The sequence below is a fragment of the Spermophilus citellus genome (assembly GCF_964194105.1).
Source record: "Spermophilus citellus genome assembly, chromosome: 10".
NCBI classification, from domain to species: domain Eukaryota; kingdom Metazoa; phylum Chordata; class Mammalia; order Rodentia; family Sciuridae; genus Spermophilus; species Spermophilus citellus.
The window spans coordinates 72,027,687-72,044,033 of NC_138197.1; the positions used below are offsets into that span (position 1 = coordinate 72,027,687).

The 16,347-nt window shown below is 41.3% G+C and overlaps 1 protein-coding gene across 1 annotated transcript; it reads right to left on the reverse strand.

The window, feature by feature from the left end:
• Nucleotides 1–5,872: 5,872 nt before the first annotated feature.
• LOC308657417 (keratin, type II cytoskeletal 6C) lies at nt 5,873–9,695 on the reverse strand (the record flags this gene model as incomplete). The annotated part of the gene is made up of 9 exons (XM_081309108.1): nt 5,873–6,165; nt 6,267–6,301; nt 6,499–6,719; nt 6,859–6,984; nt 7,466–7,630; nt 7,756–7,851; nt 8,004–8,064; nt 8,392–8,606; nt 9,162–9,695. The coding sequence occupies 9 exons, from the start codon at nt 9,693–9,695 to the stop codon at nt 5,936–5,938; spliced, it is 1,683 nt and encodes a 560-aa protein (XP_081165234.1). The 3' UTR covers nt 5,873–5,935.
• Nucleotides 9,696–16,347: the final 6,652 nt, after the last annotated feature.

Sequence of the window (16,347 nt, forward strand, 5' to 3'; positions counted from 1 at the left end):
GGTCAAGGAACAAAATAGAGAACCCAGAACTGAACACACATATATTCACTCAACTGATCTTGGCAAAGAAGCAAAGTCAATACAATGGAGCAAAGACAGTCTTCAATCGATGGTGCTGGAACAAGTGGGCATCCACATACAAAAGAAAAAAAATGAATCCAGACACAGACCTTATGTTCTGCACAACCAACTCCCAGTGAATAATAACCCCAGACCAGATATAAAATGCCAAACTACAAAATTCCTCGAAGATAACATAGAAACAAACCTAGATGACGTTTGGTATGGTGATCAGTTTTTAAATACAGTAACAAATTTATGAACCACAAAAGAAATAATTGATAATCCAGACTTCATTAAAATTAAAACTTGTCTGTGAAAGCCAGCATTAAGAGAATGAGAAATCAGTTCATAGACTAGGGGAAAATATTGGCAAAAGACATATCTGATAAAGAATATACCCCAAATGTACCAAGAACCCTAATTTCAACAATAAGAAACAACATGATTATAAGATGGGCCAAAATCCTTTAAAGACCCCTCACTAGAGTTAGGGATGTAACTAGGTGGTAGAGTGCTTGCCTAGCATGTACAAGGACCTGGGTTTGATCCCCAGCACTGCAAAAGAAAAGAAAAAAAAAAACCCAACCTAACTGAGCCAACCTAACAAGCAAGCAAAACATCACTGCACTGAACAAAACATACATAAGACAAATACAGATAAGAAGGTGCTTAATAGCACATGCCACCAGAGAGCTGCAAATTAAAACAACAATGAGGTGTCACCACACAAATGGGAGAATGGCTAAAATCCAGAACACCAGCAATTGGAATGCTGGCAAGGCTGTGGAACAGCAAGCTCTCATGAATTGCTGGGAAGGTGGGGGGCAGGGTGGGGGTGGGGAGGCAGGGATGCAAAATCGTATAGCCACTGAGGACGGGATTGGCAGTTTCCTACAAAACCAAACATACTCTTACCATACAATCCAGCAATCACATTCCCTGGTATTTACCCAAATGAGTTGAAAACATGCCAGTGCAAAAACTTGCATGTGACTGTTTATAGAAGCTTTATTCCTAATTGCCCAAACTTGGGAGCAACCAAGATGCCCATTAGTTGTTGAACAGATGAACACATTGTGGTATCTCCAGACAAAGGATGCTAGTTAGCATTAAGAAAAAATGAACATCAAGCCAAGAAAAGATTTTGAGGAACTTGGATACATATTATTGAGTGAAAGAAGCCAATCTGAAAGGTTACACATGATTCCAACTATGTTTTATTCTGTAAACCGAAGAAAGTAACAAGATCAGTGGTTTCCAGGGATTGGGGGGAGGAATGTGTAAATGAGGTACAGCAGATTTTAGGGTAATGAAACTATTCTGTATAATACTAAAATAGTAGATAAAACATTTTTCAAAAGCCAAAGAAGGTACAACACCAGGAGTGAACTCTAATGTGAATTAAGGACTTTGGATAATAATGACATTCCAGTGTAGTAGATGCATCCATTTTAACAAATGTACCATTCTCACAGTGGGTGAAGTTATAAATTTGTGGCTATAAAATATATGGTCTAAATCTCTGTACATTCTTAACAATTTTGCTGTGAAACAAAATTGCTCAAAAAAGTGGAAGAAGCTGGAGGACATTATACTAAGTGAAATAAGTCAGGAAAAATATTGTTGATCTACTTAAATGCAAAATATAAAAAGCTGAACTCAACAGAAGTAGAAAGTACAGAGATGGTTACCAGAGGCTGAGGTTACGTGGACTAGGGATAAATTTTCTGTTAGACAAGAGGATCTATTGTACAGCAGGTGATAATAGTCAATGCAGACATACAGCACACTTCAAAATAACTAGGATGGTGAATTTTGAATGTCTCATTGCAAAAAAATGGTTAGTCGGGTCATGAATAAGGTTAATTAGTTTGATTTAATCAAACCACATTGTACAAATATCAAAACATCTTATTGTATCCCATAAATGGGATACATTTATGTATTTATGGTTTGTCAATGAAAATAATAATTTAAAAAATAAAAGAAGAGCAGGGGTCAGGGTAGCCCAGTGTTGGACAGGACACCATGGGAGACAGACCCCATGTGGTTTCTGGCTCATCTCCATCTTTCAAAGCTTTTGGACATGCACACAGCTGGAGGAGGTCTCCCTGGTGGAGAACTTTGGAAAGCTCCCTCTGGTGAGATTGGGCAGGGGTGGCAGAGTGGGGGTGGGGATAGCCTTGAGAAAGCAGCTGAGGAATGGAGGGATCGGGATTTCCAGAGACTTAAGAGATGATGCCTGGTCTGATAGGAACCATGAATCAATGCTCCAACTTGGGGCTAATTTGCTGAATGAGGTAGTTCCATCCTTAGTCCACATGGGAGACAGGTTAGGGCGAGTCTTTGTCAGACTCCATCTGCTTAAGCATGATAGAGTTTGGACTGCTGTCGCTTGTATGAGCATTGCAGACTCTCTCTTGTTGCTATGCAGGCGTGTCCTGCCACCTGGACCAGCTCCTCTGTCCATCTTCCCTGGAGAAGCCTGAGCCAAGTGTGACTCGGGAAGCTTTTCAGCACTACCCCTGGGTTCAGCCCGCCACTTTCTTTCTCGACTACAGCAAACACCATCTCCACCATCTTAGCCTAAAGAATCAGCCTGAGGGGGCTGGGAGAAAAAAATTGACACAGCAAGGAACAGCTTCTAGCCAGAAACCCCTGATCTGAGAGCTCATCTTTCTTCATCTTTCCCATTGATGGCTTTCGGCTTGACCCTTCCGTCTCCCATGGGGGCAGAATTCTATGAGCCCAATTCACGGATCTTTCCCTCTGTTTACATTGCTAATAATGGATGTTAATCTTGAATCTTTCAGCATCTCTTCCATTGAATTAGAATGACTTTCTCATAGTTTATTTTAGAATAAATATATTGTTCAATATAATAAAGCAAAATTTTAAAAATGAAAGAAAATTCTAAATGTTTTACAAAAGCATAATTTCATGATTTCATAATAGTGTGTCCTATGTTTCACCTATTTACCTTGCAAAGATTTTTTTGCCTTGCTATATAAACTTTATTTAGTTTGTTGATACTTACAAAATAGCTTATCGGAATTTAAATTGGGACTGTGTTGATTACATCTTAAGTTAGAAAGAATTGACAGTTTAATAATGTTGAATCTTTTGATCCATGAACATAGGATATCTTTTCATTTATTTAGAACTTTGATTGCTTTCATCGGTACTTTCCTCAGAATCTGGTTTTCTAGTCATAGATTCTCCACATGTTTTGTTAGATTCAGGCCTAAACACTCTATCTTTGAGTGTTATTATGAATGGCATTGATTTTTAATTTGAAATTTCAGTTTTTCATTGCTAGTATGTAAAAAATTATTTCTTTTATATAGTATGTAAAAAATATTATATATTATAATCTTTTATCTTATAACTTTGCTTATACTTGCTTATTACTTACAGGGAGATTTTTGATATATTCTTCAGATTTTCTACATAATATTATAGGAGAATAAAGAGAGTTTAATTTCTTTATTTCTAATATGTATAATTTTATTGCTTTTTTGTGTAACCTCATTGTTTTAGTTAGAGTTGCAGTACAATGCAAATAACAGTGGAGAGAGGGCATAATCTCATCTTGTTCTCAATCTTAAGGGAAAAGGGATGTAGGACAATATTATTTTTACCAAGTTGAGGATGTTGCCCTTTATTCCCCCCATTTGCTAGGACACTATTTTGGGGTTTCTGAACATTATTGGGTATTGAATTATATCATACACCTTTTTATGCATTGATTGCTATTCTCATCTGATTTTTCTTCTTTAGCTCTTGGATGTGGTAAATCACATTGAATGGTTTCTGTTGAACTAGCCTTGAATATCTAGAACAACTCCAAAGAGGACATGGTGCATAATTCTTTGTATACTTGGTAGGAATAAATCTGGCACATTTCATTGAACATTTTATGTCAATATTCATAAGAGGACTGGTTTGCAGTGTTCCTTTCTTGAATTGCCATTATTTAGTTTGGGTGTTAGAATAATACTGGCCTGCAAAGAATGAATCAGAAAGTGTTCCCTCTGCTTCCATTTCCTGGAAGAGGCTGTAAAGATTTGGTTCCATTTCATTTTTTAAATGATGGTAGACTTAACCAATAAGATTATACCTCAGTGCTTTCTTTTCAGAAGCTTATTTATTAGTGATTTAACTTATTCAATAGGTCTCTGGATATTCTGATTATCCTTTTGAGAAATCTGGCTGGTTTAACCTTTTTGAATCAATTTTGACATAGAGTTGTTTGTAGTATTCCTTAATTGTGTTTTTAATGTCCATGTGCAATGATATTAAATTTTGTCACCTGAGCCAGCTTACAAGGTCAACAAACGAGGAGGTGGCAATGTAACAAGCTGCCTGTGTTGCTGCGGGGACAGTGAGAGGTGAACACAGCAGATAATGATATTGAAGGATCCAAAAACTACAATAAAAATCTATGCAAATTTCTACAGTAATATAAGAACCTGAGGATTAGGAAAATAATTGTCACTTATGGGGTCCACAGGGATTGATATAGCCTCAGGATAGTACAAGTCAACTGACCAAACTTGAATTTTATTTGGAGTTTCCTCTTAACCATTCATAGAAATTAAACCAGGACAATTCACTCCTGAGACAGGGATGGATCCATCTCTCTTATCAACATAGACTCTGCTTCTTTGAGTCTCCATGAGAAGCCAAGAGTGTGAGAAGGAGGGAATATTCTTTTGTTGCCATTATATGACAAGAAATTTGAATTTTGGCCTTAATCTTTGAGTGCTTCATTTGACTACCTCAAATTTCTCCATTTTCTCCATTTTCTCATAACATCATGTTATGTACAGCTTTCTGTGTTGGTACTATTTCTTCAAGATGTATTTGTACAAGTATAATTCTGACTTAGAAGGATGCACACTTCAAATGCTCTTGAACATTATGTCAGGCAAGTCTCTAGGTCATGAAAACAATTCTAATTAGAAATCAAATATCTTATTTTCTTGTCTAACGACTTATAGACTAACTGACCAACCATATTTCTCCAACTGGACATATGGCATTGGGAGAGAGAAAGACAGTAATGTCCTAGCATGGACAGTAAAAATAGAGTTTATGGTGAAGGTAGACCAGATTCCTCCACGTGCTTGTGAAAAACATCAATGAAAATGATGTGGGATGGGACCTTGAACATCAAGATAGCAAAACTCTATTTGATGAATATCAATAAAGGAGGGGAGTGAGGTATGTGGGGAATGGTTATCTTTTAAATGATAAGAAATTTATCATATGAAAAAAGTTAAGAACATATGGCCTGAAAGAAAGGCAACCTTGAACAACACATTATAGTATAAATCTGCTTTATTTAGCAATTAGAAACAAACGGGAAGGAAGCAAAGAGAAGATAAACCAATACAGAGATACAGATTCTGTACATCATAGGATTCGTCACTTGTGTTTCCACAGTTATTGCAAGAGAGGTTCACACCCGGTAAGATGGGGTGTTCTTGGGTCAATGGAAATTGAAGGGAATCTGCCTGTTTGTGAATTCTTGACTGTGCTTCAGGCAAGACATTCTGGAACGAGAGCACAGAGACAATGTTCTTATAATGCTCAGCCTCAGGGAGAGCTATAAAGGCAAAACCTTGATAACTAGGTAACAAAGTGAGACACCAGATGTGACTGAACCATGATGTGAGATCAGAGGATGACATTCTGAGGGGAGCCACTGGATCTCTGAGGAGCAGGTAGACAGAGGAGGCAGGAGGGCAGGGGCCTTCCGCAGCCCCAGCTAGAGAGCAGAGGAGGAGGCAGGGGAGGAAAAGATCCTGAGCAGAGGGCTCTGCACCAGAGGGCTGAGCAGGGTGGGGACAAGGGCCAGCGCAGGACTTCAGTGCTTGTAGCTCCTGCTGGAGGTGGTGGAGGAGTATTTGATGGTGGAGCTGCTGCCACCAGAGGAGCTGAGGCCACCCCCGATGCCTCTGCCACTGCCAGAACTGAAGCCACCTCCAAGGCCGTGACCACTGCTGTAGGAGTAGCTGCTGCCTCCGCCCAGTCCGAAGCCACTGCCGGCACCACCAGCGCTGCCATAGCCGCTGGACACGGTGGACTGCACCACAGCTGTAGGGAGGACAACAGGACACAGGCACCGTGAGCTCACTCTGTCACCTGAGCCAGCTCACAAGGTCAACAACTGGGAGGCAGACAAGCCAAGTACTTACAGATGTTGACGGGTCCAACACCCTCGCCACTCAGCCTAGGAGGAGAGGAACACAGAGGATGAGCCCTCCGCAGCCCGTACCTGATCCCAGGAGAAGCCTCCACCCGAGGCTCACGGAGACCGACCGCCACCCCTGATCCAGAGTCTCCTGACAGCACTCACCACTGCTGGCCACAATCCCCTGCTCAGGGCCAGACCCCTCCCACAGGTGCTCAGAGGGGTGTGTCACCCACCTGCACTCCTCGCCTTCCAGCAGCTTCCTGTAGGTGGCGATCTCCACGTCCAGGGCCAGCTTGACATTCATGAGCTCCTGGTACTCCTTCAGCAGCCTGGCCATGTCCTGCTTGGCCTTCTGCAGGGCGTCCTCCAGCCCTTCCAGCTTGCTCTTGGCATCCTTGAGGGCCATCTCCCCACGCTGCTCCGCATCAGCAATGGCGGCCTGCAGGCTGGCGCACTGCAAGGGGAAGCAAGGAAATGGGCTTGGAGTCTGGGCCTTCGAGCAGGCTCATCCCTGCTCTTCCTGCCCAATGAAGAAGAGCCCGGGAGGCTGGACTGCATGGACAAGCAGCCCCGACCCTGTCTCTGCCCTGTACCTGCTTCTTGACGTGGTCGATCTCCGATCTGAGCCTCTGGATCATGCGGTTGATCTCAGCAATCTCCTGCTTGGTGTTGCGCAGGTCATCCCCATGTCTGCCTGCTGTGACCTGCAGCTCCTCATACTGTCGTGCAGGGGGAGAGGGAGACAGAGAATGCGTGGGATTTTACATGTGCACAATGCTGTCTCCCTTCGGAATCAGACAGGGAGTAATCTATTGGCTTCTCCTCAATGAATTTTAGAAAAGTTGATGTTAAGTGGCTGGACATGGTGGAACCAAGCCACAGAACATTCTGGTGGGAACCAGAGACAGTTAACGCTCAGGGACTAACAATGTTGTGCTCTGTGTCTCTGAGAGCCATCAGTGAAAGTGAAGCTTAAGCAAAGATGACTTGGTCCTTTATGGAAGATTCCTCCTGCCTGGGGGTTCTGCTTCTTCTTCCTAGACACGGACATTATATCTGAGAGGTGTTCTAATCATGTGGGGTACACTTTCTGTGAGAGGGTTTTAGCCTCCTTTCAGTAATTCCCCCATGAAGTCAGGAGGATTCTCGAGCTCAGGGTGGGGCTGGGGCCTCCTTAGTGGCTGCCAAGTCACTGCTCACCTTGGTCTGGTACCAGGACTCAGCCTCAGCCCGGCTCCTCTGAGCGATCTCCTCATATTGGGCCTTGACTTCGGCGATGATGCTGTCCAGGTCCAGGTTGCGGTTGTTGTCCATGGACAGCACCACAGAAGTGTCTGAGATGTGGGTTTGCATCTGAGACAGTTCCTGCAGAGCACAAGGTCCTAAGGTCATCTTGGCCTGGGCTGCTTACCAAGGTGCCCAACTGGGACACAGGACTCCCCACCCTGCAGAACCCATCTGAGTGAAGGAAAGGGGGTAGAGATACTCACTGCCTCATAGATGGCTCTGAGGAAGTTGATCTCATCTGTGAGACCATCAGCCTTGGCTTGCAGTTCCACCTTATTCATGTAGGCAGCATCCACATCCTGGGGAAAGAGCAGACAGTTTGGAGTCAGCTGAGCCCTCCTGCCCAGCCCCCATTTTATCACCATGGCAATGGTCTTGTGAGATGGGAGTGGGATGCAGAGTCATGTCTCTCCTTGAGCAGAGAAACTAGAACCCTGATTAATGAGCTCACCTTCTTCAGGGTCACAAACTCATTCTCTGCTGCTGTGCGTTTGTTGATTTCATCTTCATATCTAGGAGAAGAGGGTTGACACACATCTGAGCTAGTGGGTGGTTGAAGCTGAAAGGAAGTCTGGGATCTAACACCTTCCATAGATAGAAAATATCTAAGTCTATCTTTCCTGCCACTGAAAGCCTGAAAGGTGACTAAATTTTTCAAATCATTGCCTCCCATGTTTGTTGATACCCCAATATTGTTTTATTTGCTTCTAGCCTTGAATTTTGATATTCACCTCAATGGACATATAGTGCTCAGTGGTCATGCCCACATCTAGCTCTGGCCACTCATTCGTGTCTAGGTGTGAGCGTTGGGAACCTGAGCCCATTCTTCTTTAACCTACTTTTTCTTATTGTCCTCGACCAGGTCCTGCATGCTCCTCAGTTCTGAGTCCAGGCGGCCTCTCTCCCCAAGGATCCCATCCAGCTGCCTCCTGAGGTTGTTGATGTACTGCTCGAACAAAGGCTCTAGGCTCTGCCTCACAGTCTTGGTGCCCTGCTCCTGGAGCAGGGTCCACTTGGTGTCCAGGACCTTGTTCTGTTGCTCCAGGAAGCGCACCTGGAGGGGAGCAGAGTGTGAAGAAAGACAAGCTTGCATTTCTTGTTTCCATGTTCTCCTCACTCTTGTATGTCACCTGCTGTCCCCTTAACTTTTCCATGTGCTCTGCCCTCCCGGGTCTCAGAAGAGTGAAATACCCAACCTCATTCCTCTAGGGAAGATGGGCCCATCCTGCAGGGCCCAGGCAAAACCTGGAAGAGCTGGCTGGAGCTGTAGGTGGCCTCGTGCTTAGACCCATGAAGGCACTCTGGCTGCCACCAGGTGAACACATCTGCCTTTCTGTGCCTCAGCCGTGTTACAGTGGGGCACAGAGCTTGTTTCTCTCTGCAATAGTAATCCTAGAGCCCTTTGTGGATCACCTTTGAATGAGAATCAGGCTCTGCCTGCCAGTCCAACTAAGAAAGGGGCCCCAAAATGCAGGACTCAGGAGCAAATAGGAACCCCGGCAAAACATCAAGGTATTTGCACAAAGCCTGAAAATTCTCCCCTTCTCTCCTCCTTCTTTGGCATTTATTTAAGATTCTCAGCAGGTTTTTGGAAAGGGTCATGTCTCACCTTGTCGATGAAGGAGGCGAACTTGTTGTTGAGGGTCTTGATCTGCTCACGCTCTTCAGTCCTCACCCGCTGGATGGTGGGGTCGATTTCCAGGTTCAGAGGAGTCAGGAGATTCTGGTTGATGGTGACCTCTTGGATGCCTCCAGGGGGGCATACGGGAAAGCCTGAGCCCCCGTAGCCACCACCAAAGCCAGCTGCACCACCGAGCCCAAAGCCACTACCAGCTCCACCTCCAAAACCAAATCCACTACTGAAGCCGAAGCCGCCTCCAACTCCGCTGCCATATCCGCCGCCCATGACGCAGCTGCCCCCTCCAATGGAGATCCTCTTGGAGACCCCTGTGCCATAGAGGCTCCTGCTGCCAAAGCCTGCGCCTCTGCATGCCGCCCCCATGCCGCCACTGCCCCTGGAGCGGGACATGGACATGCTGCTGAAGCCAGAGCGGCAGAGCCCTGGGGCTCTGGCTGAGCTGGCACTGAAGCCTCTGCGGCTGCTGCTGCTGCTCTGGATCCTCGTGGTGGACTTGCTGGTCATGGTGCCTGGAGACAAGAAGGCTAGCAAGGAGAGAAAGGCTGGAGGGCAGAGCAGAGAGGAGCAGATGAAGGAGATGGGCTCAGGCAGAGCTTATATATGGTGTGAGTGGGCTGGGCTCAGGGCTGGAAGGTGAGCTTGCAGATTGGGAAGGGCTGGGCTTTACAAACAGTGAGATCACACCTGGATTATTAGAAAAGTTATGAAATAACCAGATTGCATTTTTGGCTTCCTTTAGTCAGGGAAAACGCTTCTGCCTACAGCTGTGACTTGATCTCTGTACAATAAGGCAATTCTCAATTCACTGTAGTTGGGAGTTAGTCACTGTCTGAAACAAAGGTTCTCCATGTCATCCTTTTGTTTTAAAATGCTCTGCCTGCTGTCTTCTTCCCAGTCTGGTCCTTTCAACCTACAGAAATATTAAATATTAAATGTCATTGTATGCTAACTATAAGATCACCATTTTCTTTCAATTATTCCATATGATAAACTTTTTTTCTTCTTATAAAAATTTAAGCAGGTAGAAAATTAAAAAATGCACATTACTTGCCCTGTATACTCACCTTTAATAATTAAGATCTTTGGACCATAGCTCTTCTTCCATGCTTCCCTCCTGTTCACCTACCAATCCTAAATTATATGAAAGCAATTCCCAGAAATCATATTTCTCCAGTAGATAATGCAATATTATGTCTATATTTTAAAAACATACATTCAAAAATCATCCTTATCACTTGAAGAAATAAATTTATTCATTAAAAACTTCAATTTATATTATTTAATTTTCCAATATCCTTTTATTAGATAAAAAAAATTTTGGCTGTCCATATCAGTCAAATAAACTTCATTCATATTTTATTTGATAATATATTTTAACTAAAATGCCTTTTAAGTCCAAAAATTTCCTCCTCTCTCCTTTTCTCTTAATAACATATTTCTTAAGGAAATCACTGTCCTGTGTAGTCTTTCAGTGTTTGTGAATTTATATTTGCACATTCATGGTATTTCATGAACACTACTGTCTCCGTCACATTTTCTTAAACTGTTAGTGGAAGCTTAGGAAGGTTCTCTTATATGTTCAGACATTTCAGATGTGGATGTAGTAGAATGCCTACTTAAGTATTAAATGTGGTTTTTACACATTTATTCATACATTTACACATTGAATATATACTATGTTTGATGAACAGATTGCATCCTGGATCTTTTGCTAATCACCCAGTTTTAGTACCTGAAAGAAAGTATTGTTATTAGTTCCATGTGTGTCCTTTTAGTAACTTGGATATGATTTTGTGCCTTTCCTGGGGAATAGGTGGGACATATGTATTTGTGTGTGTGTGTGTGTGTGTGTGTGTGTGTGTGTGTGTGTTGGACTCTTCATTTTACATATATGTATACACATTTGCATATATATTAAAACCTTGTATATATATCACATGTTCTCTTTTCCAATTATACTGTTGTATTTACTTTGTCTCCAATTTCTGTTTTCTCTTGATTTTCCTTTAACAATCAATGTTCCCTTTTGTGTAACTGTTTGCTTTTGTTTCTCTCTTTCTACAGGTCCATTATTGGCATTCTGCCATGTCTTTCCTCTTTGAATTGTTTTCGGTTTGGTCTTCATTACTATCATGACTTTAGTTTTTCTCTGAGTTACTGTCTCGCCATATTGTCCACATCTCTTATTTTGCAGTCAAGATCCTGTTATTGAATTTCTTGCTAATACTGTATTGTGCCTTTTTTTTTCTGTTGAGTGTTACATGCCCTTTGCTTTTCTTATTGCTTTCATCATTTGATTGCACACATGGATCCTGCAGTGGTTCCTCTCTGAATAGTGCTCATCTGCGGATGAGATGAACATCTTCTGGACCTGCCATTTGCAGAAACTATTCTGGGGGAGGAGCCGAGGCCATTTCCAGGCTAAGAGCAATTCTCTTTATGACACATAGCTAAGTGAATAATTCTTTTATTCTTTAATTCAGACAACCCATCAGAGATCATTGCACAGAGGCTCATGAATTATAGTCTCTGTGCTTTCTTTGCTTCATCATCAAAATGCTGCCAGTGGGCAACAAAATGGTATCAGCTTGATTGAGCCATGAGATAGCTAGATATTGGGTTAAACATTTTCTGGATATGTCTGAGAGGGGTTTCTGTATAAGATTAAAATCTGAATTGCTTAATTGAATAAAGTAGACTGTCAGACCTAATGTGGGTGGACGTATTCAATGAGTTGAAAACCTAACGGTAATAAAGGACTGAGCAAGTGGATAGTCTTCTTGTATGATTGCCTTTGAGCTGGGACATTGTTTTTACCTGCCTTCAGACACACACCAAAACATCAGCTTGTTTTATATCTTGAACTTGTCATGTTTTCGACTGAAACTGCACCATTGATGCTTCTGTTTCTTGGGTCTGGAACAAGGTCATTGGCTCTCTGTCAAAATTATCTTGTGACACGTCATCCTCCAAAATTACATCAACCAATTCTTTATAATCTTTCTCTTTCTCTGAGGTGTGGGGGGGTTCCTGCTGCCAAAGCCAGCACCTACGTACATAGCCCTCATACTATCACTGCCCCTGAAGCAAGACACAGACACATTACTGAAGCCAGCAATATACCGATGTATACACACCCACACATACACACAATATATATATATAATATATATATATATATATATACACACACACACACATATACACACACATATATACATACATTAACATACATATATATTTAGGTAGATATCTATGTACATACACATATATCAATATATACATCAAAATATATACCTGGTATGTAGATATCTATATATAGATTATATATATATGTGTGTGTGTGTGTGTGTGTGTGTGTATATATATATATATATATCACATACATACAATGTATATGTATGCCCTCTATTTATTTCCTATAATGTTTTCATAATTGTTAGTCATACCCCCATAAGAAATAAACTTATCAACCAGAGTTCAGTTGCTATGTACAATTTTCTTTTCTTTTAGTCTCAGATAGTCCAGAGTTACTTAGGTCAGCCTTTTTATATCCCACCCCCAACTCCAGCAAGGTTAGTTCATATATTTGTAATATACTTATTCGACTCTCTTGTCACATTGTGCATTTCATCCTAGGCTATCTTGACCTCATAAATTATTATTTTTTTAAAAACTTCAGGCCTTAAGTTTTACACTGGAGTATAAAATTCTATATTTTTTTTCCATTCAAAATCCTAGAAAGTGATCCTTTTATATGAACAAACCGATTGTGAAGTTCATATGGAAAGGCAAAAATGCCAGAATAGATAATTCAATATTGAAGAAGAGGAAGAAAATCACAGGACTGCACTATTCAACTTCAAGACCTACTATGAAGCTAGAATAATCAAGATAGTTAACAAGAATAGAAAATAGATCAAGGAACAAAATAGAGAACCCAGAACTGAACACACATATATTCACTCAACTGATCTTGGCAAAGAAGCAAAGTCAATACAATGGAGCAAAGACAGTCTTCAATCGATGGTGCTGGAACAAGTGGGCATCCACATACAAAAGAAAAAAAATGAATCCAGACACAGACCTTATGTTCTGCACAACCAACTCCCAGTGAATAATAACCCCAGACCAGATATAAAATGCCAAACTACAAAATTCCTCGAAGATAACATAGAAACAAACCTAGATGACGTTTGGTATGGTGATCAGTTTTTAAATACAGTAACAAATTTATGAACCACAAAAGAAATAATTGATAATCCAGACTTCATTAAAATTAAAACTTGTCTGTGAAAGCCAGCATTAAGAGAATGAGAAATCAGTTCATAGACTAGGGGAAAATATTGGCAAAAGACATATCTGATAAAGAATATACCCCAAATGTACCAAGAACCCTAATTTCAACAATAAGAAACAACATGATTATAAGATGGGCCAAAATCCTTTAAAGACCCCTCACTAGAGTTAGGGATGTAACTAGGTGGTAGAGTGCTTGCCTAGCATGTACAAGGACCTGGGTTTGATCCCCAGCACTGCAAAAGAAAAGAAAAAAAAAAACCCAACCTAACTGAGCCAACCTAACAAGCAAGCAAAACATCACTGCACTGAACAAAACATACATAAGACAAATACAGATAAGAAGGTGCTTAATAGCACATGCCACCAGAGAGCTGCAAATTAAAACAACAATGAGGTGTCACCACACAAATGGGAGAATGGCTAAAATCCAGAACACCAGCAATTGGAATGCTGGCAAGGCTGTGGAACAGCAAGCTCTCATGAATTGCTGGGAAGGTGGGGGGCAGGGTGGGGGTGGGGAGGCAGGGATGCAAAATCGTATAGCCACTGAGGACGGGATTGGCAGTTTCCTACAAAACCAAACATACTCTTACCATACAATCCAGCAATCACATTCCCTGGTATTTACCCAAATGAGTTGAAAACATGCCAGTGCAAAAACTTGCATGTGACTGTTTATAGAAGCTTTATTCCTAATTGCCCAAACTTGGGAGCAACCAAGATGCCCATTAGTTGTTGAACAGATGAACACATTGTGGTATCTCCAGACAAAGGATGCTAGTTAGCATTAAGAAAAAATGAACATCAAGCCAAGAAAAGATTTTGAGGAACTTGGATACATATTATTGAGTGAAAGAAGCCAATCTGAAAGGTTACACATGATTCCAACTATGTTTTATTCTGTAAACCGAAGAAAGTAACAAGATCAGTGGTTTCCAGGGATTGGGGGGAGGAATGTGTAAATGAGGTACAGCAGATTTTAGGGTAATGAAACTATTCTGTATAATACTAAAATAGTAGATAAAACATTTTTCAAAAGCCAAAGAAGGTACAACACCAGGAGTGAACTCTAATGTGAATTAAGGACTTTGGATAATAATGACATTCCAGTGTAGTAGATGCATCCATTTTAACAAATGTACCATTCTCACAGTGGGTGAAGTTATAAATTTGTGGCTATAAAATATATGGTCTAAATCTCTGTACATTCTTAACAATTTTGCTGTGAAACAAAATTGCTCAAAAAAGTGGAAGAAGCTGGAGGACATTATACTAAGTGAAATAAGTCAGGAAAAATATTGTTGATCTACTTAAATGCAAAATATAAAAAGCTGAACTCAACAGAAGTAGAAAGTACAGAGATGGTTACCAGAGGCTGAGGTTACGTGGACTAGGGATAAATTTTCTGTTAGACAAGAGGATCTATTGTATAGCAGGTGATAATAGTCAATGCAGACATACAGCACACTTCAAAATAACTAGGATGGTGAATTTTGAATGTCTCATTGCAAAAAAATGGTTAGTCGGGTCATGAATAAGGTTAATTAGTTTGATTTAATCAAACCACATTGTACAAATATCAAAACATCTTATTGTATCCCATAAATGGGATACATTTATGTATTTATGGTTTGTCAATGAAAATAATAATTTAAAAAATAAAAGAAGAGCAGGGGTCAGGGTAGCCCAGTGTTGGACAGGACACCATGGGAGACAGACCCCATGTGGTTTCTGGCTCATCTCCATCTTTCAAAGCTTTTGGACATGCACACAGCTGGAGGAGGTCTCCCTGGTGGAGAACTTTGGAAAGCTCCCTCTGGTGAGATTGGGCAGGGGTGGCAGAGTGGGGGTGGGGATAGCCTTGAGAAAGCAGCTGAGGAATGGAGGGATCGGGATTTCCAGAGACTTAAGAGATGATGCCTGGTCTGATAGGAACCATGAATCAATGCTCCAACTTGGGGCTAATTTGCTGAATGAGGTAGTTCCATCCTTAGTCCACATGGGAGACAGGTTAGGGCGAGTCTTTGTCAGACTCCATCTGCTTAAGCATGATAGAGTTTGGACTGCTGTCGCTTGTATGAGCATTGCAGACTCTCTCTTGTTGCTATGCAGGCGTGTCCTGCCACCTGGACCAGCTCCTCTGTCCATCTTCCCTGGAGAAGCCTGAGCCAAGTGTGACTCGGGAAGCTTTTCAGCACTACCCCTGGGTTCAGCCCGCCACTTTCTTTCTCGACTACAGCAAACACCATCTCCACCATCTTAGCCTAAAGAATCAGCCTGAGGGGGCTGGGAGAAAAAAATTGACACAGTGAGCAAGGAACAGCTTCTAGCCAGAAACCCCTGATCTGAGAGCTCATCTTTCTTCATCTTTCCCATTGATGGCTTTCGGCTTGACCCTTCCGTCTCCCATGGGGGCAGAATTCTATGAGCCCAATTCACGGATCTTTCCCTCTGTTTACATTGCTAATAATGGATGTTAATCTTGAATCTTTCAGCATCTCTTCCATTGAATTAGAATGACTTTCTCATAGTTTATTTTAGAATAAATATATTGTTCAATATAATAAAGCAAAATTTTAAAAATGAAAGAAAATTCTAAATGTTTTACAAAAGCATAATTTCATGATTTCATAATAGTGTGTCCTATGTTTCACCTATTTACCTTGCAAAGATTTTTTTGCCTTGCTATATAAACTTTATTTAGTTTGTTGATACTTACAAAATAGCTTATCGGAATTTAAATTGGGACTGTGTTGATTACATCTTAAGTTAGAAAGAATTGACAGTTTAATAATGTTGAATCTTTTGATCCATGAATATAGGATATCTTTTCATTTATTTAGAACTTTGATTG